This window comes from Pteronotus mesoamericanus, unplaced genomic scaffold, assembly GCF_021234165.1.
Source record: "Pteronotus mesoamericanus isolate MK-2021 breed Mesoamerican mustached bat unplaced genomic scaffold, CSHL_Meso_final contig_101, whole genome shotgun sequence".
NCBI classification, from domain to species: domain Eukaryota; kingdom Metazoa; phylum Chordata; class Mammalia; order Chiroptera; family Mormoopidae; genus Pteronotus; species Pteronotus mesoamericanus.
In genome coordinates, this window is record NW_026555001.1 from 16,993,137 (window position 1) to 17,018,417 (window position 25,281).

Genomic DNA, 25,281 nt, shown 5'->3' on the forward strand with positions numbered 1-25,281 from the left:
CTGGGGCTCAGCAGAGCTGGCAGGTGTCCTGAGAGCAGGGACTGGGTGGCTCCTAGGGTCTTCCCTGATCCACTGTTTGCTGAGCGCATGTCTGATGGACAGGGGCCCGCAGCAAGGAGAGGAGGCTTGCGGGAGGGCAGGGAGTGACACAGTGAGGCCAGTAGTTAAGGCCGGAGATGGGCTTATACCAGGGCTATCTCTGTGTGGAGTTCTCTCCTTCACAGTAGAGGACCAATGGGGGTGTGGGTGGGGGGAGGGATGATGGTAGAAGACCCAGCAGGAAATCCCCGGGGCCCAGGAGCCAAGGGTTGGCATGTGTGCCAGGAAAGGGGAAGGAACCCACCAAGGGGGCAAAGTGGGTGTCCCTCGTGCCAAAGCAGGCCCAAACAGTATTTATCTGCTTTCTTCCTTTTATTAATACATGTCCCTTTGTTAAACGTAAAAATCACGCCTTCTTTAACATCATGTAACAATTCAGACTAAATGTTTGGACTCCAGACAAATTAAAACAATGGGAAAGGTGCTGCTTTATTTAAATTATCCTCCTCCTCGATCTGAGGTTCTGTCCCTGCCCTTTTGGAATCAAAGCCCTGACAAGTCGCGGCTGAGGCTGAGGGCTTTTCAGAATTAGTGTGAGGGACTGATACAAACAGCCGCGATAGGATCCGTAAGGTGTCCGATGACTTTGTCCCCGCAGAGATGGAGCTGCTGCCTGGGGTTCTGAAAGGGCACTTGCGGGAGCTCCAGGAGGCAGCTCCATCCAGAGTCTGTACGGCTGAGTTCTCTTCTCTCGCACCCATTTCCTCTGCTCGCCCCAGGGGAGCCCATCCTTTGCCATCGCTGGCCATCCTCAGCAATCCCCTACCCCTCCCACAGGCTTTTGTTCCCCAACAACTCATCTCCTTCCTCTCCCTCTATCTAAATTCCTAAAGCCTGAGGTTGGCAAGGTGTTCAGTCAAATCCAAGGAAAATAATTTATACTAAGGGGTGAGAGACTGATAGGCTTAACCATTCAAAGGAGCATTTGAGTTTCTGAGGAGAGTTTGTAAATTCAAACACATCTCAAACAGGTGGAAGCTGCACGGGCGATCTCCGTGCAGCGCGGTCTCTTCCAGGGCCACGTGCCCCCCGAGCTTCAGGACGGGCTCAGCTGCGGGCGCATCGTGGGGAAGCTCAGGCCCCGCGCTCGGGCGTTGGGGCTGCCAGAGGGGGCGGGGACTCAGGCCCGGCACGCCCGGCCCGGGAGCAGTCCCGAAACCTCAGCCCCGGCCTCTCCGCGCCCGGAAGGAAGCCGCTGAGGAGGAGGGGGCTGCGGGGGTGCCCCGAGCGCGCCTCACCTGCCGGAGGGCAGGGCCCGGGCTTTTATTCTCCGAGAGCGGGCCTGCGTGCGGTTGGGGGGCGGTGCGGATTCGCCCATCCTTCCCGTCCGCCGCCCACCCCGGCGCGTCCACGCAGCGGTCGCCGCCAGCACGCCGCCGGGTGCCGGAGCGCAGGGCCACAGGGGCCCCTCCAACTCTCGCCCCGCGCTCCTCCCCACCTTTCTCCTTCCCCGCGCGGGTCCCGGGCCTGGAGCCTGGCGCCACACCCACACCCCCAACTCCCGGACGCGCTCTCCGAGAGGGCGGCGACTGAGGGGAGGGAGGGGCGCCGCCCGCCTCCAGGGGCCTGGAGCGCGCGTGGCCCCGGAGCCGCCCGCGCCGCACGGGGACTCACAGTGCAGCGCGCCGCGCCCGGACTCGGCTGGCTCCGCTCGGCGCGCGGGCGGCGGAGGATGCTGGCGGGCTTCCTCGGCCTCAGCCCGCGCTCGCGCCGGGGAGGGCCCCGGGTGCGCCCCTAGCAGTGCCGCCGCCGCGACCACAGCGGGGGCGAGAGGAAGGGGTCGGGCTGCGCCGCGCACGCCGGCTCCGGCCCGCGAGCCGCAACCTCAGAGGCGGGCGCCCCGAATTTTCCAGTCCCCGTCGCCGCCGCCTCTTCCTCCCTCCTGCGGCCAGGCGCCTGTGGATGCTGAGAGGCAGCTCCGAGTCTCCCCCGGCGGGATCCCAGGCCTGACGGCGGGGGAGTCGCGCTCTGGCCGGGGGCCATGGGGCTGGCGGGGCGGCGCGGCTCCGCGGGGAGCAGTCCCCGGGCGCGCTGAGCCCTCTACCCCGCCCGCCGACGCGTGATCCGACCCCGTAGCCTCGCGGGGACCGACCCAGACCACGCGGCTCCCGAGTTCCCGCACAGGTAAGCGAAGCGCAGGAGTAGGGCCGGCCTTCCGGAGGGCACACAGTGCCCCGAGGTGGAGAGTCGGAGTCGCCGGGGGCTGGATGGGAAAAGGAAGTAAACAGAAGGAAGATTCAGGAATCCCCAAGAAGGCTCCGGCTTCTTTCTGGCACGTTGCACCTAAGGCGTGGGCCTGGAGGAGATTTAGGTGAGGAAGTCAGGGACTGAGAAAGAGATGACACAGAGAAGAGACCAGGGGTGCCAGGGCTAGAGAGGTGGCCAGGCCCCTCGGCCAGCCAAAGACAGGACACCGAGTACTGGGGCGGACTCAGCGTGTGTACCCGGGGTGGCGGGAGTGTGGAGATTGATGGCCAGAGTAGGCCCGGTTCGACAGCCTCTTGGAGCAGCAGTTCTTTGGTGAACGGTGGGGTGGGTCAGGGAGAAAGCTCAGGTGGGCAGGAAGAGCTGCTTCTACTTGGAGGCGTCTGTCTTTTAAGTTCCAGATGATCAGCGCTGACTGTGCCCTGGAGACCCGTCCTGCGTGCCTGCCCGAGGAGACCGGCCCTGCGCTGTCCCCAGGTCTCAGAGAGCCCCGCTAGGTGGTGGCCCATACCGGAGCCCTTCTTCGGTCGGTCTCCGGCCCACTTTTCCAGGGCCAGTAGCCGCAGACACCAGCAAGGATGCCGAGGAATCAGGGCTTCTCCGACCCCGAGTACTCGGCCGAGTACTCCGCGGAGTACTCCGTCAGCCTGCCCTCCGACGCGGACCGCGGGATGGGCCGCACCCAGGAGATCTCCGTGCGGAACTCGGGGCCCTGCCTCTGCCTGCCGCGCTTCATGCGGCTGACCTTCGTGCCCGAGTCCTTGGAGAACCTGTACCAGACCTACTTCAAAAGGCAGCGCCACGAGACCCTGCTGGTGCTGGTGGTCTTCGCGGCCCTCTTCGACTGCTACGTGGTGGTCATGTGCGCCGTGGTCTTCTCCAGTGACAAGCTGGCGCCCCTCGTGGTGGCTGGGGTCGGGCTGGTGTTGGACGTCATCCTCTTCGTGCTCTGCAAAAAGGGTCTGCTCCCGGACCGGGTCACCCGGAAAGTGGTGCCCTACCTGCTGTGGCTGCTGATAACGGCCCAGGTCTTCTCCTACCTGGGCCTGAACTTCACCGGTGCCCCCGCGGCCAGCGACACGGTGGGCTGGCAGGCCTTCTTTGTCTTCTCCTTCTTCATCACGCTGCCCCTCAGCCTCAGCCCCATTGTCGTCATCTCTGTGGTCTCCTGTGTCCTGCACACACTCATTTTGGGGGTCACCGTGGCCCAGCAGCAGCACTATGGGCTGAAGGGGACGCAATTGCTGAGAGAGGTGAGTCCCGCCTTGGCCTTAGATGTCACCCTGGGGCTTCCCCTCCCACCAGCTTGCAGTCCGAGTGGTACCTGTTCTGAAGGTGGGGGTGGCATCAGGTTTTCCCCGGCCTTGGGTCATAATGTGTCCTACAGCCCTCAGGAGGTCTCAGCTGCCTGTGCAGGAAGGACCACCTCTCTCTCAACTCCTGGCTTTGCACTAGAGTTTGTCCCTAGGGACTGAAGGATGTCAGGACATTGGATCTCAGGGCCATTCTGTCACCTGTGCCCAGCTCAAGGGGGTGGCAGGAAGGCCTGCCTAGGCCTGGTCTTGAGGCAGCGTTGTCCTGGCCATTGCTTTTCATTGACCTCTGCCAGGAGGACCTCTTGTGGGGAAGGAGGCTCCCTTGGCTTCTGACTGTAGCCTGTCACTGGCTGGCTTTGGCAAGTGACTGACGGGTGGAGCCGGTGCCCCTCTGAGTGCCTGCCTGTGCAGTGCGGTGGTTGTCAAAAATCAAATGAAGTGCATGTGCCCTGGGACACATGAAGAGCTGTAGAGGGGGAAGGAACGCTTGTCACGGATCCCTCTCTGTGGCTGGGAGCATGGTGCCCTGAGTAGTTAGATTATGGGGGGAGTGGCGGTCTCCCCACAGGAGTGGTGTGAGGACCCCAACGGGGACAATGGTGTGGCCACAATGGCGGAGGGGCTGCTAGCTCTGCAGGATGCCTTCTGCTGGGAGGGTGGGATTTTAGCCTCAGCTGCACTGAGGGATGGCCTTGTACTCCACCGGGTTCCAAGGCCCTGGCCAGTGGCTGAGGGGCAGCAGGGACGCACAGATGTGACTCTCCGCCTTCCGAGTTTATTATCTGGTAACCCACCTGGGGGGCTGCACTGGGCTTAGCATCAGTGAGTTCTACAGGTGTGTGTCCTGCCTGCTGTCTCCTTTTACATGTGTGTGGGAAGCCACCTGCCCAAGGCCACGCAGCGAGTGACAGCAGCCCTCCGGCTGGAGTGTCCGTGCCTGGACTCCATTTCTCAGTCCTGGTTCCAGTGCTCCAACGTCACACCGCTGCCTCCGTCTTGGCCAACGCCATTAGTGGTGCCTCCTGGGGCAGAGGGCCGAGTCTCCAGGTGCCCGGCGGTGCCGCTGGTGGTTGATGCAAGAACCCCGGGGGGCCGTCCCATCGCCTCTTACGTGGTTAGAGGAAAACAGGTGTTTCTCTGTTTTATTAACTTTTTCCTAGTTTTTGGACCAAGATTCTTCTGTTTTCCCTCTATCGCTCATGAAAGGTTTGTGCCTCTCGATTCTGCAGGCGCACGTGAGTCCATACAGGCATACCAACAAGCCCCAGGTCCCTTTGGTTTTCTTCCCATGACATATTCACATAAGGTGACAACCTGCCATTACGGTCGTGACTTCTGGGTCGGTGACCTTCAGCTCGTGCCTCTGCCCACTGAGGGCTCTGCGGGAAGCTCTCTGGGGAGGAATGGCGAGAGTCATTGCTGTGACTCTGAGTGGCCAAACTCTGACCATTACCTTGGACTGAAGTCACGTCTGACCCTTTCCTCTCCGCCAGGGCCCTGGGCTGTTTGAATTTCCCGTATGCTTTGCTCTCCTTTAAGGGAGCAAAACAGAAATCCTCCCCAGTGGCTCCCAGAGTCCGAATCCATGGTTGCGGGTGTCTTCATGTTGCTGAGAAACAAAAATCCAAACAGATGAAAAACAGAAAAAAGATAGAAAAATAAGTAAATCAAGAATAACCATGTTAGCATCCCAGGAGAGCATGGCCTTGGCACGGAAGCAGTGCCCTGGATGTGGCTTTGGGAAGGGAGGGGGAGCGGACTCTCAAGGTCTGTTTGGGAGCCTGAGCTATAGAATGCAGGAGGTCCCAGCTGTCAGTGGGCTCTGTTCCAGAGGTTTCTGAGTCATTTGTTTGGGACTAATGTGACTTTTCAAAAGGTGCCTGGCTTCCCAGACTCACCCACCAAAGCCTCCTTTCGTCCCAGTGGCCCTGCATTTGGTCTCTCTGAGAACAGTGGAAACTAAGCCCTGTGGGGCCCTGTGTTGTTGTGAGGAGAAAACACCTGGATAGGACTCTTCCAGCTGTGGAATGAAGCATCCTTCGCCTGCTGGCTGCTCCTCTGGGCGCATGTTACCCACTGGGGGCACCATCAAGCATGGGAGGGGCAGGGACATCAGAACAAGGTGGTTAGACGCCCCCCAGCCCCGCGGTCCCCGGAATCAGAGTAACACCAGGGACTTCCTCTGACTCCCGCATCTCCCTTCTTTCTCCCACCTACAGGCTGCCCTTTTCTTTCTCTTCTCCCATTGCCTGTTGGCTCCAGCCAGGGACCCCCTCCTGGCTCAGTGGACAGGACCTGAGTTTCACAGTTAGAAACACACTGGGTTTCGAGGATTTGTGTGTCCTTTAGCTGCATGGTCACCGGCAGCACTGAAGAAGCATTTCCAGTGCCCGAGTTGTCTCCCTGTGCCCCCTTCCCCCCCCCCCCCCCCGACTCATACTTGGCTCCATGCGGGAAAGACAGAAGGGACCCAGGGACCTCGGAGCAGCCTGGCACGTCAGGCAGGCCATGCAGCCTGCGCGGGGCTCTCCTCGCGGGAGGTGGGCAGGTGGTTCCAACAGAAGGAGCGGTATAGTCAGGGGATGTGGGATGGGGTGTGGGACTCGGGTGTTGCCGGAGCTCCGTTTATTAGTGAGTAAATAGTACTGAGCAACAGGTATGGGCCTTGCAGCCACAGGGCCTGGGAATGAGGGGGTCAGACGATGCCAGTCGGAGGATCTGGTGAAGGAGAGTATGGCCTGGTGCTGGGGGGGCTCGGGGGACAGGCAGGGTGAGCTACAGCTGGCAGGGTTTTCCCACATCCCTCCCCTTGCCTGGGTCCCAGCACCCTTGCCCTTTACTGCCCCGAACTGCCCCTGGGGTGAGGTGATGAAGTGGTCGGGGTGGAGGGTGGGACCAGGCAGCAGCCGATGGGTGGGGATGAAGGGGAGACGCAGCCAAGATGGCGGGAGCATTCCTGAGGCCAGTGGCTGCTCCTGAGGTGCGCATCTGTGCTCATGCGCACCTGTTAGCTTCTCAGAGGGCTGTTGAGGGAATGAGTCTGTGGCAAGTTAGGGGCAAAGGGCCCCTGGAAAATACAGCTTTATATTATAGCAGGAAGGCAGTTGGAGGACCTGAAACCATAACAAAGTTGTGGAGTTCCCCAGGGACAGTACACAGAATCAAGAGGGAAGAGGGCTTAGGACCCAACACTGAGGAGCAGCCTGGCGAGGGTGGGGTTCCCAGCATGGCGCATCCAAGCCCCATCCCTGCCTCTGCTTCCTGCCTGGGCTCTTGCTTGTCCCAGGTGCCTTGTGACAGGTGGACAGACCATGTGGGAGGAGTAGGCAGCCCAGGTCCGATAGTGTTGGTGCCATTGGTTCTCTTGAGTTGTGGAAACTTAAGACAAGTGGAGGCGAGGTGGGGTGAGGGTGCCAGGGGTGGGGCTGGCTGTTGTACAAGGCGCACAGGAGTGTTACTTTGTTAGCTGGTGGGGGAGGGGTGGGTAATATAGCGAGAGGCACTTTACATGCTGTAAAGCACTGTGCAAGTGCTAGATATTTATTTCTTTATTGCTCTTAATCTTGAAACACCATCTCTGATCTTTGAGCTATGAATGAATCAGACCAAGTTTATTTATTATCCTTTTTCTCACCTCTTTTCTGTGTTAACCAACCAGCTCTTTTTCCCTCATTTTGGAAGCATAATATTAAAGTTTTCGATTATAAAGTGCTTTATAATGTTGCAGGAACTTTGGAAACAGAAGAAAAAATATTATAATCCTACTATAACTGCTTTATTTTGGGGTTTTTTCCCCCTAATCTTTCCTATGGGAATTTTTACAAAGCTGCATGTTACCCCTGCTTTTCTTAGCTTTAGAACACAGGCATTTTGTATTTATTTTTTATCCTCACCAAGGACATTTTTTTCGTTGCTTTTAGAGAGAGAGGAAGGGGGAGAGAGAAACATTGGTGTGAGAGAGAAGCATCGATCGGTTGCCTGCTCTGTGCACCTGGACCAGGGACTGAACCTGCAGCCCAGGCACACGCCCTGCCCTGGAATTGAATGCGCAACCCATTGGTTACGGGACGACGCCCCAACCAACTGAGCCACACAGGCCAGGGCAACTTTTTTGTATTCTAAGTTAGTCTTAAAGGTCACCATTTTTAATGGCTGCATAGTAGGATATTGACTAAATGTGCTATAATTAACTGTTCCTTTTCTGTAGAACATTTGGTTACTCTTAAATAAGTGTGTATAGTTTACTTAATTTATATATAATACCAGCAGGCCCATTGCAGCCCTCCTTCCCCTCCTGACCATGGTACGTCCGATGCCTCTTTCTCCCTCTGATTATGTTTTCAGCTGTTTCATCCAGCAAAACTTCTCTTTTCTGTTCCTAAGAAATTTACTTTGATTAGTAATGAAAGCTTTTCTTTGCCTTTCCCTTTCCTCTCTTCAAGAACATTTTCTTGGTTGTAAACAAAAATAAAATGACATGTTTCAGAATAAATCCCACCCCACCCTTTACCCCCATTCAAAACCCCAATGTACGTGAACTGGATTTGAACTTGGCAAGGCTTCCACAGTTGTGGTTTGTTGCTCACATGTCATTTGAAGACGGGTCCCCAAGAGTGTAACTTAGTGACAGCTGAGTCAGGTCTGGAATTGTCAGGCCTGCTCAGCACCGTGGGGGCGCCCCGACTGACCCTGGAAGGCCGGGGTTTTTACCCAAGGGCCTGGGCCCTGGGGAATGGGTCCCCATGGGCACTTCTTAAAAGCCTGACCCAGTAGCCCAAGGCTTGATCACCCCCTGCCCCCAGAATGGCAGATGGACCTCACCACCCTCCTGGGGAGGGGATTACTAGCTCTGTTATTGAGTACATATTTGCTACAAATTCCTAAGGGCCCAAATCAGTAATTTCCTGAAGGGGAATCTGAGCCAAGTGCACTGCAGGGTGCTGAGGGTGGTCATCGGCCGGGGGGTGGGGGGGCGGGTGGTGCTGGGAGCCTGCCCCGCGCCCCATGGGCCCATTTCCCAGTGTTGGAGACTCAGCTAGACACTGCCTCTCCCGACTGCCGGGAAAGGGGCACAAGTTCTCACTCCCCGGCTCTCTTTTTTCCTGAACTCCTACACCTGATTACGATTTACTAGTGCAGTACTAAGCACCCTGGAAAACATGACCCCACCCGCTAAACTGGGACTGTAGTTGATACTGTTATGTTGCCATCTCAGGAGACAAATTTGGGAGACTGCCTGTTGGTTTCAGTCACAGGTCTTGTCTCAGACCCGCTGACCTCTGCAGCTACAAGCTAGGGAAGGGAAGGGGCCTTAGGACCCTGACCTGCGAGGGGCCTGTCTGCTTCGGGAAGCACCTGCCAGCTGCAGAGGTGCTGGCCACCTGGCCATTTGTGCTGGGTTCCCTCCTTGCTCCCTGATTACCAGCCATAAGGTCTTAGCAACACTCTGTTCTGTCTCTGCCTTGTTTCTGCTTCTGTGAAATGGGTCAGCGCAGCAATGGCGTGTGTGGGCTGATGCACGGCTGGCACTAGAATTGCCTGTGGCTCTGGTGGTCACTGTCGTTGTTGGTACTGATGAAGAGGAGTTTTAGAAAAACTTGGGCCGACCCTGAGGGAGGGAAGAGCGTGCCATGTTCCAGGTGTGGCAGGGGCGCCCGGGTTAGGTCGTCTCACACGCATCCCTCCCATTTCTCTCTTGCCGGGCCATCGTTGTACTGTTGCCTCGTAAATGTTGGGAGAATGTCCTTCTCAAATGAAGTTCCCTACGAGGACGAAGAATACCTTTGATGCCGATTGTTCCCCGCCCCTCCCCATGGCAGTGGCCTCTCACTTAATCTTTTTCCTTCCTGTTTTTGGAGGAGTGAACTACGAGCAGGTGGCAGGTGGAGAAGTCACTGGGATCACTGGGCTGGCGGAGTGTCGGAGGATTCGTCCATGGGGCCAGAGGCTGGAGTCGTGTGGGGCGTTTCCTCCATTGTGATTCAAGGGGGCCAGGGGCTGTGGGATGTGGCCCCCGCTCCTGGGTGGCCTCCTTGCGTTCCTTTTCACCAGGGTTGGTGGCACACTGCTCACGACCCTCATCATTGGGAAAGGATCATGGCACTCGCAGTCCAACTTGCAGGCCGTGCCACAACCTTCCTGTGGGGTCCTGGTGCGTCCTCTGGTCTTTGCTTCCATTTCTCCAGTGACAGGGAGCTCACTTCCCGTCAGAACAGCCTACTTGGTTTGAAGACTGTGAAAACCAGTCACATAGCATTGACATAGGACTGTAAAGCACTTGCAACATTTGTTATATCAGTTAACCCTCAGACCTGCTCTGGGAGTGGGTATTCCTGCCCTGGGCATTTTTTAGAACAGAATGTAGGGGAGGGACACAGAGTCAGTATGGTCTCGAGGGCAAGTCTCCCAGGTCCCCCTGCAGTGAAGATCCTCTTACCTGATGAGACTGAGAAAGGTAGTCGGTCAGTTACTGCAAAAAGTTAAGTTATTGTGGAAGTGCTCATACAACTGCGTCAAAACACACAGAACTCTACCCCAAAGAGTGAATGCTACTGTACGTGAAAAAAAAGGAATGAAAACCAAATGCTAGGTGGCGGCCACCCAGTGTCCCCCAGCCCAGGGTAGCGAGAGCTGGATGCCGTGGACACCCGTGGGGCCCACGGAAACATTTAGGGCGATGGAAGTGCTCCGTATCGTGGTTGTGGATGTAGTCACAGGGCTGTACACATTTAACGCTCATCAAAGGACACTTGAAATGGGTACTTTTAATTGTATGCCAACTCTAACTCAACAGGACAGATGTTTTAGAAAGTCAATAAAATCCAGGAATCACACCCTAAAATCGCACATGTATGTATGTTTCTATGCATTTCAAGTAACTTATTTAATTGAGGAAACTTAGCTGTGCTGCCACATGCTCATCTTGGGTTGACGCGAACGCTCCGTCCTTTGCATTGGGTGCCCCGGTGCTCCCGGTGGCCTTCTTTTGTAGTTAGGATGTGCGGTCTGTCATTTCCAGTTTTCTTCAAGTGGAGGGAGAATTAAAAGTCACTTGGAAATAACCTGGGTAGAGAATTCTAGATTTTTATGACTCTTCTCTTTTGGCTAAATTTTTCCTGTTGTTTTGCCCCCTCCTAATTCAACAGTAGTTTCTTTCTCTGAAAATAAATAAATAAAATCTTTAAAAAAGAGAGAGGAAGAGAGGGAGAAAGAAAGGGAGAGGAACATCAATGTGTGGTTGCCTCTCACACCCCCAACTGGGACCTGGCTTGTATCCTGCACCCCAGCCCTGTGCCCTGACTGGGAATTGAACCAGCGGGCCCTTTGGTTTGTAGGCTGGTGCTCAGTCCACTTGAGTCACATCAGGCAAGGCTCAGGAGTGGTTTTTTTTAGCTACTCACATTTACCAAAACTTTCCAAAATATTCATTTTACTTTTTTTAGAAATAACAGCTGTCCTTATTTCACCCCCATGTTTTTATCTGTTGAGGTCCTCTTTAATTAAATTATGTAAATATAATACCAAGAAAACTCCAATCGATACAGCAGGTTTAACAGACTCTTAGGAAACACTCCAGAAGTCGGAGCAGAAGCGCAGGGTAGGCCTAGAGAGGACCCCGCCAGCTGCACGTGTGAGGTCGGCGGGTCTGACCGGACGAGGTCTGGGCTTACCTGGAACGTCGGTTCCGAGAGCCTGGGTGCCATCTTGTGCTCCTCTCCCTTCCCTTTGAGCCCCACTCTGCTTCTCCTCAGTGTCCATTCCTGGCCTAGTGTACCCAGACAAAGTGACACACCTGCCTCCTGTTTTCTACCCAGCAGCCCTTCCAGGATCTGCATTCAGCCACCTTCCTCTCCCTTAGTCTCCTTTTCAGCCTAAACCATCTCACTTTTTGAAGAAGCCCCCACCCAGGTGGCGTGGTGTCTGGAGCCCACACCAGCCCGGGCACCGCCGCTGGCTGCCAGCTGACACGTGCTGCCCGAGCACCTGCTGCTGCTTTGCTTACATCCTTGCCCCGCCCCTTGCCTACTGCTCAGAGAACCCAGTCCATCCTGCCTCATTGCAGACGCACATACTGGAGGTATGAATTCTGTAGCTGTAAGTTAAGATTTGGCGGGAAGGGTGGCTTCCCCTCCTGGGCCCTCAGGAAAGAGTTACAGCGGGCACAAACATTCGAGGTAATGGAGAGCCCGTTAACTCTGTGACCTGCTGAGCGTTAGGTCAGCTCTGTAGAGCCTGGTGGAGTGTCCCCTGACCTGGCAGGACGGCTCTTTAAGGCGGTGGGCCGGGGCAGAGGAGCCCTTCGCGGGGACCGTTCCCGGAACTGCTGCTCACGGCTGGAGGGCCTGTCTGCCTCCCTGGTGGCTGCTGACTGCGCCATGTTCCCCGCAGCCTGCACACCCCTTGTGCTGTCTCCCTTCCCCGTTGCTTCTGTGTCCCCGCTGCCCTGCCAGAGCAGCCCAGATCAGCCCAATTGTCAAGGTAACTGGAGTCTGACACGTCCCATTCTCTGTCCCTTATCTTTTCTCGCAAGGATGGTGTGTTTGTTGTTCATGACTTAGAATGTGTAATTTCATTTGTGTGCCTGTTGATGGACATGTAGTTTCCAGCCACCTGCTAATTGATCTTTTCACCCAGCCAGACATGAATGACTGTGGGTATGCACTTGAGCAAGTGGCTGGGTACTGGGGGTACAGAGACTAGGAACCGGGGCCTGCCTGCAGGGGAGGCCCAGCTTGATTTATGTCTTCTTTAAAAGAAAACTGTTATCTGGATACAGGCCAGGCCCAGAGCAGTCCCTCTATAAATTTTTGTTGCATGTTGATGCATGAATTATTATTAGGTTGAATAACATGAAATTGCCAATATTCAACCATTTTCTATGTGCAAAAAGTGGCCATTTCATTTCATACAATTCAATCTGTTATAAAAGTAACAAATTGTGCTCATTATGGAAAGCCTTGGAAGTACTAAATAGTATGGGAAAATATTACTTGTAATATTAACTCTTGAGGATACCTACTGTTAACATCGGGCCCCTTTCTACAGACAGATAGAAGATTGGCTTTTCTTCTATGTCATGCAAGTGCTTGTGGTGAGAAATAATTCAACCCTGGCAGGAGTTTAAGCTATAAAAGTGAGAGCCCCCCCCCCCCCCCCGCCCTGCCCGTCTCCCCTTTCCATAGGCAGCTCTTGCCAAGTGTGTGGTGTGTATACTTTCAGAGTGCCTTCTATGAATTTGCATATTTATATGAGTATATGCATATTCAGGACAGAGATGATTTATGTAAGTTTACGCAATCAGTGAAGCAGACCTCTCAGCCCTGCGGTCTCCACGTTCCTCCCTGGGAACCAGTTTCCCTCTCGAGGTGCATAGGCCACTGGCAGCCCTTGTTTCCTTCAGCCAGGGTCCTGCTCAGGTCCATGCTGGCAGCTCTTGTGTGTGGCTGTGGCCACTGTTGGTGGCGAACTGCTCCTTTGGGTCCCCCTGGGCAGGAGGTGCAGGCGCAGCCTGGTTGGGCAGCCCAACGGCAGAGGTGGCTGGGGGACAGCGGCAGCCGGTCCAGAGCTGGGTGCTGCCGTTGCGTGTGGCACCTGCCGTGGCTCTGGCCCGAGTGGCTGATTCTCTGGGACTCCGGAAGCCAACCGAATCACCCATGCCAACTCACAGGGCAGGAGGAGAAGGGAGCGGAGCAGAGGGAAGCCAGGCCAGGGCGGACGGCCAGGCCCTGGGAAGCTCCCTGAGCCCCACTGGGGCTCCGTGGGAGGGTTGGGGCTGCACTCATCGCATCCCTGCTCAGTGATGACATTTTTTGTTTCTGATTTTATCTGTTTCATCGTCGTTTTGTCAGTGAATAGGAATTGAGTTCAAACGTAGCTGTTCTGCGAGTGCCCCAGGGTCTTGGGCAAGCTTGGCGGCCCCCTCCCTGGGTGCGGGGGATAGAGGAGCACATAGCCCAGTGAATAAGGACTGGACTCGGGGTCAGATGCCGGGGTTCTGGGCCTGGACCTGCCGTTTCCGCTCTGCGATCTTGACCAGTGTGCTCAGCCCTTTCCGTCCTTCTGAACTAAGACCCTGAATGAGCCTCTGGAGGTGAAGCTCTGAGACTAGTGCTGGCCTTGTACGTTTGCTGTGACGAGGATGATGACATTAGCCTGTACAGAGTGGAGGTAGGGAATAGATGAGACTGTGAGAGAAAGCACTTTGTGGACCGCTAAGCCCCATTCAAGTGCAAGTGTATTATTATTATATGTTTATTTGTAACTACATAAACCCCCAAAATGTACCTTCCCATTGGCTGGTGCCAGACTGCATTTTGCTTGAGTGGAATTCACCAATCCAATATGTTGGAGTTTGTATCTAAGAGGATCTTCCTGTGACCTGCTGTCCCCTTTGGCCCACACCGCTTCTGCCAGGAGGGATGACCTTGGAGATCTGAGGGTTTCCAGGGAGGATGCTGAGGCTCACAGGGGAAGTGACTTGCCCAGGGTCACAGAGAGACATGGTGTCAAAGCCTCAGGTTACATCCTTGGTCTCCTGGGCCCCAGGTCAGTGTCCCCTAACCCCTAGAAGAGAGAGCTGATAACTTTGTGATACCGCTTGTGTGGTGGGGCAGGGCCGCGACGGGCACAGCAGGTAGAAGGGAGCCCAAGGGCCAGCGCGCAGGTGTCCTGTGTGGCTCTGCTTCAGGAGAGGTGGGTGGGCATTGGAGGCCAGTGGCCTTGGGATATGGGATGACAAGGGCAAGCGAGGGACCAGTGGGGTGCTCAGGCAGGAGGCTGTTGAGTGTGTGGGTGTAGGGGAAGAGTGATAAGAAGGGGAGGTGGCGGTAAAGGGAGGACAGGTGACCTCGTGTGGGGGTGTTCAGATGGGAGGGGCTGCAGTTTTGTGCCACAGAATTTCCAGGGTAAAATGGGTAGGGCCTCAGGCTTCAGAGCGTCTGCTGGTGAGTAGCTCCAGGCTGCATGGTTCATTTTGCTTTGTTCTCCCAATACTGGGAATTCTGTTTGCTTCCTTGGGGCCTCTCAGGCCTCCCCAGGCGAGGCTGTGTTCCCCGAGACCTGAGGCCAGGAGCTGTGTGGTGTCCTGGGGCAGAATTGTCTGCCCCTGCTCCCTGGCTTAGAAGGGGGAAGGAAGTCAGAGGACAGGATGGTTTTTCCCCTAACTTCTTTTTAAAAAAATTTTTAAATGTTTTTTATTGAATTTATTGACATTGACTAATAAAATTATATAGGTTTCAGGGATACAGTTCTATAACATACCATCTCTATATTGTGTTGTATATTCGCCACCCCAAGCCACGTCTCCTTCCATCACCATTTATCTCCTTCCCCCGCCCCCAGACTTCCTCTTACCCCCCTTTCCCTGTAGTGATCGCCATACTTTTCCCCAGCTCTTGAGAGGCTACATTGATAGGCTGGTCTGGGGGTGAATACCCTTAGAGGCTATTTCCTCTGGCTCAGAATAATTGACTTAAACTGCTGTGTGGCTCATTTTTCCCTTTGGAAAAAGGAGAGATGCTGCCTGACTCACTCCTTCATAAAATACTGTGCGTTCAACTTCTCCTTCCTGAAAGTGTCTCAAAGGCACATTCTGATATAGTCATTACTCTTATCCTCATCGCAGAGACAGTGGTGCCAGTGTCTTTCTTCTGGGTCTGGGCGTGGGGTGGGGCTCACGCTAAGATGACTGAAAGGACATCCTTAGGCCCTCAAAGGGCCAATACGACACACAAGACCTGTGGGAGCGCAGAGAGAAAGTGTCACACCGCCTCGGTCAGGAAAGGGCTCCGGGAGGAGGCCGTAGGAGCTGGGCCATGGAGGGCAGATTGGCTCCTGAGCACTGGCGTGGGGGGGGGGCAGAGGTGACGGGTGCATGATGGCCTGGCGCATGAACACACAGGTGTTAACAGAGGACGTTTGACTGGAGCACTGAGCTTGTGAGGTAGTAAAGGAGAAGGCTGGAAGGCAATTTGGGATCTGAAATGGGGGGCCTGGAAGGCCACTGAGGCAGCCTTGACTACAGTTTGTAGGCTCCGGGGAGCAGTGGAGTCCCAGGAGAAAAGAGGAAGCACAGGAAAAAATATTTGAAGTAATAATGGTAGGAAAACTTGCAAATTTGATGAAAACCATGAATCCCACAGTTCAAGAATCATGCCAATGTGTGAGAAGAATTACACCAAGGTATATTATAGTTAGATTGCTTTCTACTAGTAATAAGGAGAAACTCATAAAAACAACCAGAAAGAAAGAAAAACAAAAAGCCATTATTACATGGAGATGGGCAAAGATAAGAATGATGGCAGATGTCTGGTCAGAAATTATCCAAGGAAGAACACAATAGAACCAAAAGATAAAAATAGTCAATCTAGAATTCTATACCCAACAAAAATACCTCAAAAGAATGGAGGTGAAGTAAAGACTTTTTTGGCAGACAAACTAAAGTTGAGAGGATTCATCACTAGCAGACCTGCACTATGAAAAGTATTAATGAAAGTTTTTCAGGCAGAAGAAAAATGATGCTAGACAGAAATTTGGACAGCACGAAGGGAGGAAGAGGCCCCTAAATGGGAAATGTGTAGGAAAATATGAGTTATAATTTTGCCATTCTTAAATCTCTTTAAGACTGTCTAGAGCAAAAATAAACAGTATACTCTAGAGTTTATAACATAGTAGCAAAGTATATGACAAGAGAACAAGGAAACCGGGGAGACATGAAACTGCTGTTTTAATTTTCTTATGCCATATATAAAGTAATAATATTGGAAGTAGATGGTGTTAAGTTGTATATTATAAATTCCATAGCAACCATTAGAAAAGCATGACAAAGAAGTGTGTCACATAAGCCAATCATGGAGATAAAGGAGAAGGATTAAAAAAATCAAAAGGTGGCAGGAAAAGGGGGGGAAGTAACAAAGAACTAATGAGACAAATAGAAATCAAGATGACAGTAGTAAATTCAGCCACATTGATAATAAATGTAGTGATACAGTGATTCCATTTAATAGGTAGATATTGTCAGATGGATGACAAAGCAAGAACCAACTATAAGTTATAAAGAAACCCATTTAAAATATGAAGACACTATAGATTAAGAGTAAAAGGATGGTTCCCTGACTGGTGTGGCTCAGGCAGTTGGGTGTCGTCCGGCAAACCAAAAGGTCGCTGGTTCAATTCCGGGTCAGGGCCCGCGCCTGGGTCGTGGGCCAGGCCCCTTGCTGGGGGGCGGGGGTGTGTGAGAGGCAACCGATCATGTTTCTCTTGCATATCAATGTTTCCCTCCCTCTCTTCCTCCCTTCTCTTTTCTCTAAAAATAAATAAATAAAATCTTTTTAAAAAGGTGTCAATACCTCCTTAAAAAAAAAAAAGGATAGAAAAAGATACTTCACGCAAACCCTAATCCAAAGAAAGCCGGGGTCGGGGAGCTGACTACACTCGGATGAGAAGGTGTAGCCGCGGGAACAAGGACTGTTAGGAGGGATGGACAGGGGCTCGGGGTGGGGCTGCCCGCCTGGAGGGGGCATTTCTCTGAAGGGTCCCCAGGCCTGCTGGCAGTCCAGGTGAGGGGACAATAGGAAATTTCAAATGTCCTTGTAAAGGGACTCGCTACAGAAAGACTATAGGGCAAAAAGAAGAAAACAAATTATCCCAAGTCCCCTCCCTCAGAAGATAACTGCGGGTGGCATTTGGGTGTTTCCGCTCTGGCCCTATTTCGTTTCTGTGAAAATGAGACCAGAGCGGCTGCCTATTGCACCCTTTTCTCTCCCGGATTTCTCTTGCACGTATCTCCTCTCCAGGAAACTCGCGGAGGCTGTGCTCACTCACGGGCGGGGCCCTCAGGGAAGGCTCTGCGGGAGGCAGGGCCTAGCGGGGTTTTGAGGGGAGGGGGGAGGGGCGGGGGGTGCCTCTCACACAGGGGGATGCAGGCGTGTGCTTGCCTTGTAAGGCGAAGCCTCGGTTCCCGCGGGCTTGGCATTTCCGTTTCCCCTTCCTTCCGGCTCTCCCTTCCTCCTCGCCGGCCTCCTCCATTTCTTCGTTCCTTCACTCAGGAGACATTGGGCGCCTCCTGTGTGCCGTGAGTTTGTCAAGTGCTGGAGACACTGTGGTGACTGGAATAGATTTTGCCTCTGCCCTAGTGGAGCGTATAATGTAATGGACAGACACATCTGTTCTACTCGAAGGCAAACATTTTTAAGTGTTTAAAAATAGTACCGCAAACATGGGTTTTATGGCGCGGAACGCAACGTCCGCACGCACCCGCACGGGAAGAGGCGGGCGCCCCCCTGCCCCGGTGTCGGAGTGGAAAGGCGGACGCCCAACGAGCCTGGGCCGCGGCGTGTGCCGCGGGCCGGAGAGCCCACTCGGCTGACGGGGAGGGTTTGCAGCAGGGGCTGTGGGAGACGCTTCCAGAGGTTCGCGGGGCCTGGAGTGTGTCGGGCCTTGACGTCCAGGACGAGGATTTTGAGCTTTACCTTCGGACAGCCGGCAGCGACGGAGGTGTTTTGAGTTAGGAGAGGTGGTAGTTTGCCAGGACTTTGAGTTTGGGGACCCGAAGCTTTCTCTGTGTCTTGTGACTAAGATGGTACCTTGAGTGGGCTGGCCCATGGCCTGACCAGGCCCTCCCAGACCAGTCTCTCTGATTGTGACCGTGTACTAGCTTTGCTAAGGGCCGGCAGCAAGCAGAGGGAGGGCTGGGACAATAAGAAGGAAACTTGGAAAATGACATAAAATCTGAATGGACAGTCAAGGACCTGGGTTAAATGCGGGGCACACGAAACAGCAGTACCAGATGGAGAATGGTGGACCGGGCTTTGGCCGTTGGAAGAGATGCCGACCGGACGAGATGGGAACAGTGAGGAGGTGCTGTGACTCACGCTGAGGGTGAACTGAGGATCAGAGGGCCATTAGAAAAGGGAAGAGAAGAAGTGGGAACAGGCGATAGGCTCGGAGAGACGGCCTAAAGCGACTGCACACGTTCACAGTTCGGTTTACAGAACCAGGTCGGTTGGAGGATCTTGGCTTTGTTTTAATATTTATTACGCCCCCAGAGCAGCGATTGGGGAATGCAGATTCCCGGCTCTCTGAGGGCTGGGTGGGACCCAGAGATCTCCATTCTTCACCTCCTCCCCGCGACGCTCCGAGCACCTGCCTCAGAACACTGGCCTACAGAAAGAGCAACGAAGGATTAAGCATTGAAGGGTTGAGTCAGAACCCATGACTGAAAAAACATCCTGGGTGTCCCTGGACTGGCCTGAGAGGCTGCAGGGAGGAGGGACCGCTGAGTCATCCCTGGGAAGCAACAAGAGAGAGAAGAAAGAGGACTGAATCCCCAAGGAGAGAGCCCAGATTCAGGGGACAGGTGATGCTGGCCGGCGTCTGTGCCCAGGGTCTGCAAGAAGTTCTCCTCTCACAGTTGGAGCCATTTGAAATGGAGAGGCCGGGCCTGGGACCTCAAGTTTGCCCTGTTCCTCTTCTCTCTGAAGGTGAATATGTCCTTCTTCCCCTTGGCTGGTGCAGTTGTTCTCCAGTTAACATCAAAGACAGTTTTGGAAAGTCAGGATCTATGCACGCAGTGCACTCAGTAGTGTTTAGAGGTAAGGAGACCGGAGCCAGCGTCGAGGAGCCCTGCTGCCGTGTGGTCTCTCCCGTAAGCATATAGTTTATTATTTTTTGCCCTTCTTTCATTTAACATTGGTCATCAGTTAGAAATTGGTTTAAATGTCCTTTACTTTCCAGAGTCCATATATTTAAATGTCTGTGTGAGCCCCGGCCAGGTGGCTCAGTTGCTTAGAGTGTTGTCCCACACACCAAAGGGTTGTGGGTTTGATTCCTAGTCAGGGCACGTGTGAGAGGCGGCTGATGCATGTTTCTCTCTCACACCCCCACCCCCCGCAATCCCTTCCTCTCTCTCTCAAACCCTTAAACATATCCTTGGGGGTTGATTTAAAAAAATGATAAAAATAAAAAATGTGTGTGTGAAAACCCACAGTTGACTGTGTGCAGCCCAAGTTTTACCCCCTGTTAGGAGCCTTTGCCACCTTACCCCTGTCCCTCAGAACCATTCTGTGCTTCCTCTGTTTCTGGAGGTTGTGTATCCCGAGTGATTTGAGCTCTGTGAGGTCCTTTTTTGCTCTCCAGGACCAGCATGGGACCCGCCACTCACTGAGAACTCAGTAGGGTTGAGTTTTACGAAAAGGATCGGAAACCAAACATGATTAAATGTTCTAAAATAGAGCCCCTTCAGTAGAGTTGGGATGATCTGGCCCAGGGAAAAAGACCAAGGTGTCTGACTAATGGGCTCCCATCAAAAAGAGAAAACGCTCCATACTGCGGCCTGGCGTTTTCTGTTCCTGTAGCGGAGCCGTGGAAGGCTGGGGGACGTTCGGTGTGTTTTATGGTTATTGATCATCAGGGCTAACAGACCCTTTTGAGGATCTGGTAAAAAAAATGGACTCCCCACAAAAGGGAAAAACAAAATTAGCCCCTCGTGTTAGGGTTTGCCTGACTCCCCCACACCCAGCCCACAGACTTGTGAATGATGTCTTGGTCAGTGATAAATGCTACACATGAGCCGTTCATTCCCGGGTCTCCTCCTGCAGGGAGACGGGTCTTCTGTGGTGTTAATTGTCTCTGCCCTGTGATCTGACACTCTCTTTTCTCTTGGGTGCATTTACCCAGCTACCATGTCCTCAGCCTCGACAGATCTCAGGAGCATTCTCCTCTTAGCCCACAAGCTCTACAATTGATATAAAAATAAGTGAATCTGCTTATTGACCTCTCTGGACTCAGAGTTCATTATTCCCCAACACAAATGCTTAGGAAGGTTTCTTGTGACGACTCAGGCATTGAACAAGGACGAAGGCTTTGTTCTCGGCTGGGTTTCTCAACCTCAGGTCTATTGACATTTGGGGGCTGAGAATTCTTTTTTTGTGGGGACTGCACTGTACTAGGCCCCGGGGCTGCAAATGTGAGTGAGAGACACCCTGACTTCAGGTACGTATTGAGGCCCAGCAGGAGAGAGAGACAGGTGCATCAGGAGGTGGGGGGGGGGGGTTGTCTCATAGCAAGGAGGCCGGTACCCCAACGCCTCTGCACTAGTGTGTTCTCCATCCGCGACGTTCTTCTGATTTTTCCCACGGCTGAGTCTTTTTGGTCATTTATATCAGTTTAAAGGACACTGCTTTAAGGACACCTGTCCTAACTGCCTGTAGCAGTCACTTGTTTTCACCTGATGCTGCATAACAAGCCAAAACTTGGAGCACACGAGCCCCCGCCTCTCATTCGCCGTCTGGGAGCTGGCCGGGGTGCGGGGCCCTGGGCTGGCCTTGGCTCCAAGCGGCAGCCTGGGTGGCATGGGTCTCTCATTGGCTGTTCCCGTGATTGCTGTGGGGCGTATTGTTCTCATGGTGGCAGTGGAGGAACAGGAGGAAAGCAAAAATCCGCCCATGTCATGTGCACCGCACACATTTGGCCCAAGTCAGCAGCAGGGAAGAAAACTTCACTCTCTGAGAGGCCATGGCAAGGGTGTGGCTGTGCAGTGCCACTGCCACGGGGCGCGAAGACTTGGGACCAGCGGCTTCCCTTGCTCCCCAGGATAAAGCAGCCAGCTCTACCCACTTTGTTGTTATTCTCTCAGCCCTGATCCTCTCACTGATGAATTCTGTTTATTACTTGTTTGCTGTTACCTGGACATCAGCTTCGTGACAGCAGGGACTTCTTCTGCCTATTCACTGCCAAATGCCAAGCAGCTACCTGGCACAGGGTCTGCGTTCACTAAATCTTTGAACAAACGAACGAACGAACGAACGAAAGAATGGTTATATTTGGGCAGCCAGGGAGGAGTGTTGGAGCTGGGTCTTGAAATTGTAATGAAAAGTAACACTTCCTGGGGCATGAGTAAGGCCAGGTCTGGAGTGCGTGCGTGCATGCCTGGGGTTGAGTCAGGATTGTCACAGCGCGTGGTCCTGCACAGGCAGGGGAAGGGTGGGACGTTCTGGTTGGAGCTGGAGAGCCCGTCTTGTCAGAGGACTGGAGGAGGCGCAGGGCGGCTGGTGGGCAGCAGCCAGGTACGAGGCGCAGTGGTGACACCGGAGCCCAGCTGTCAGAGCTGGCGTGTTCCCCATCTCTGGGGGAGCCTCACGTCAGTCTACAGGGTGGTGTCCCTGGGGTTGTGAGCACAGGCTGAGGGGCTGTCCTGGCAACCGAGCTGATCATGGGGGACCTCACATCACATGTCAGCCCGGTTGGATGTCTGTCCTGGAAGTGGGCTTTGCTTTGGGAGATCTGGGACACTGAATGTTGTGTGGCAGAGCCGTGCCCCAGCTGTCAAACAAGTGAGCAGCTTCTGAATGCCCTTTCGTTTTGAGGTGCGCCGTGGCCCCGCTCAGCTGGGAAGGAGGCATACCGGGGAGCCCGAGGCTCTGACCCTGCCTTGTGTTGCTGTAGGGTTGTGTGTATTTGAGACCCCAGGCACTTCTTGTTACAGTGATGCTTGAGTTTGCTCCAGGACAGCATGAGAGTCGCCCTTCTGCCTGCAGCCATCCAGTCTGCTTAGGTGTTCCAGGTCCTTGCTGGATTCCGTGCCACTTGCCCCACCCTGCCTCTGGCTCTGCCCATTTCTAGCCACATCCTCAGAGCTCAGCCAAGGCGACGGCAGGAAAGGGAAAGGAGCCGTGGCTCCTGCTTGGGAGCCTTGCATCTCAGCAGGCAGGAGAGCGCAGCGGGCCTGCCTGAGCCGCCCATGCCAGGTCAGGCTGGCTTCTGGTGTTCAGGGCCCTGAGCTAGCGTGGAATTTTTTTCTTTAATATCTTGAAATGAAAACTCTGTGGTTATAGGGAGAAAGGACATAAAAAGAGGAAAGAGACCCAGGTTCCAGCCTCAGTCCTGCTGTGGTAGCCATGGGCTCATAAACCAACGTCTCTGGGCTTCAGGTCTCTTCCTCAAGACTAGACTAAGAAAACTTGGCTTGTTGTGATGAACAAGATAATGAACGTGAAGGCTCTTGTACAACTTCGTTAAGGTATTGTCATTGGTACTAATTTGCCTTCTCCCCTCTGGAAGAAAAGAAAGAAAAAATCTCTACGGATATTTTGTCCAAGCCTTGTGTCAGGTGGTGTGACAGACAACCTGTCTTTTAATCTTGTGGGACCGCCATCAGGGTTGCTGAGAGGGTGAGGCGGCCCCGGCTCAGAGCCGCGGAGTGACCTGCTACAGGCCACGTGGTCTGTGTGACTGCACAGCCTGACCTGTTTCCCTGACTTGTTCACCACCAGGAGGCCCCTCTGAGGATGTGCAGTGACCACGGCCTGCAGGTGGGGACCTCACGGGCACTGCAAGGCAGGCGCCAGAGACTTGGGCTGGGGAGGCTGGCTGCCTGCTTGGGGTGCCGTCTCCCTGTTGCTTCCTTCGTTACAGCTCCTTGGAGACTTTTTCCAAAACATTTAAGTTTGTTTTAATGAACAGAGACGTCAGCGTGGCCTTCCCCCAGCAGCAGAGCGTCACGAGGTCCCTGAGGGCGGCTAGCGTAGACGCTGACACCCCAGAGCAGCTCTCTCCCGCGGTTCCTCCTCTCTGGTTCTGGAGTGTTTTGGAATCTGCAGGCCGGAATGAGTCTGTATAGGGAGAGGTCAGCCTGGGCGCTTGTGCCGCCAGCCTGCCTCCAATGGGTGACTGCCACCTTAAAGCCCTGCTCAGAGCAGCCTGTGTTCCCGTGGGCTTTAGAAAACGGGCAGGATATGGTGATTCATCCCATTCCGAGAGGAAGGATTTTGTAAAGGAATTTTCTCACGGTTGCATGGCTGAGCCGGGGGTATTAAAAATACTTTTTCTGGCTGTCGTGGGTTAGATGAAGCTTTAGTCTGAATGTTTACCCACTTGGGAGATTTGTTCATTTTATTCGATACTTTAAAAATCTTGTGTTAAAAAAAAATTTATGTTTTTGAAAGAAGATTGCTGCCCAGACTGAAGGAGGCTACAGGGGTGAGAAGAGGGGATCTCGATGGCAGCCCAGAGCAGGGCTTCTTGGCCCTGTAGGCGCTGGGTGGTCTAAGGTGGCACCAAGCACTCCCCCTCCCAGCTCTCCTGCTCACTCCCGAGCCTCGCTCCCCAAAGCCAGCCCCTGTGCCCTGGCCGGGGTCTCCTTGGCGGGGTGGCACTGCCCCGTCAGGATTGGGCCCTGTGCCTGGCGGTGAGGATGGCCTGTCAGGTGGGGCTGAGCCTCCCGCCGCCCTCCTCCTGCACAGGGGTGCGGCGGGGGAGGGGCGGGTTGCCGGGCTCCTTCGGGCCCTGTGGCCCTGGCTCCGTGGGAGGGGCTGGGTGGACCAGAGCAGCAGCGCTCTAGGGGTCCCTTCTTCAGTTGAGGCAAGCGCAGATATTTGTGGGAGCTCTAAGAAACCCAAGGCCTGGGGGCTCCCGGGAGAAATGTCTGAGACAGATGAGCTCACTGGGAGATTGGGAGGAAGTTCTGTGGCATGGAGGGGACCTGCGGGATCCATGTCTCTCTCCAGGGTGAGGCCCACATGCAACCTTTTGCTGCCAAGTCCCTGTAGCTGAGAGTGCAGCTGGGGCGGGGACGAGGCCTGTGGGACCCAGGTGTGCTGGGGACAGCAGGCAGCATGGCCCTCTGGTCAAGCTGGAAACGGCCGCCCCTCCCCGCCAGCCCTCTTCCCCGGCCTCTCTTTGCCGGGTCGTCTCCTGTTCCAACCTTTGCTCTCAGAAGTGAGGTCGGATGAGGACCAGACAGTGTCAGGGCTGCAGGAAACTTCGAGATGAGTCAGTCCACCCCTCAGCTCATCTGTGATGAAACTGGCACTGAGGCTATTTGACTTGGCAGGTCCCCGGCTGGCAGGGGTCAACACCACAGTCCAGGGCCGCTCTTGAGTTTATTTATTACACTGTACATTCGTACAAGGGGAGAGCAAAAGTGGATTTATTAAAAAAAAAAAAAGTGCACCGTTTAATGACAGGAATGCTGTCCTGCATAGAGGATCCCCGGGCCTGAGTCAGACCTGAACCCTGCTCCACTCTCCGGGCTGCAACCGTGGGCCGTGTCTGGTTTGAAACTCCCTGCTACTGCGTTCTGATGGCATGCACAGCCATCCGGCTTTCTCAGATGGACACCCGATGGGACACAGCAGCAGCCACTCCTGACACAGGCTCAGCAAGCACTGCACACTTCACAGAGCCCGCCCCGCCCGCATCTTGGGGTGATCAGCCAAGACCTGTCTGCGGAGGGCAGGGAGACCCCCGAGCTCAGAGCTCTGTGCCCAGCCTAGCGTGACATCACAGGTTGGCTGTGGTCAGGGTCAGCGACAGACAGCCTAGCTGCCTGGTCTGGAGCCCCTGGTTCCTGGTCGCTGACACTGGTGGGTGTGGGTGGGACATGTGGCTCCTCTGGGAGCAGCGTCTCACTTGCCCTCTGGGACCCGCAGACTCGCAAGCCTGGGGACCCTCAGCCCCAGTGGCCGCTGTTCCTGGACCCCAGCACGTGGGCTTTGGCAGAATGCCACTGCCCAGTGAGGATGCGGGGGCCGGGGGGGGGGCAGTCTGACCACGTCGACCAGCTTCTTGCACTGTGAACGTGGGGGTGGGCTGCTTGTCCAGGCCTCCAGCCCCCGCAGGAAGTGGCCTCTGGGCCTGATGGGCTTTGGGACCCAACAGGATCTGT

General features: G+C 54.5%; 1 protein-coding gene across 1 annotated transcript in view; it reads left to right on the top strand.

Annotated features, from left to right (window-relative positions):
- Nucleotides 1–2,882: 2,882 nt before the first annotated feature.
- ADCY3 (adenylate cyclase 3) overlaps nucleotides 2,883–25,281 on the top strand; it is a 57,464-nt gene continuing 35,065 nt past the window's right edge. Inside the window, exon 1 of the mRNA XM_054569004.1 lies at nucleotides 2,883–3,557. Coding sequence (XP_054424979.1) covers nucleotides 2,883–3,557 — 675 coding nt within the window. The remainder of the gene's footprint in view (nucleotides 3,558–25,281) is intronic.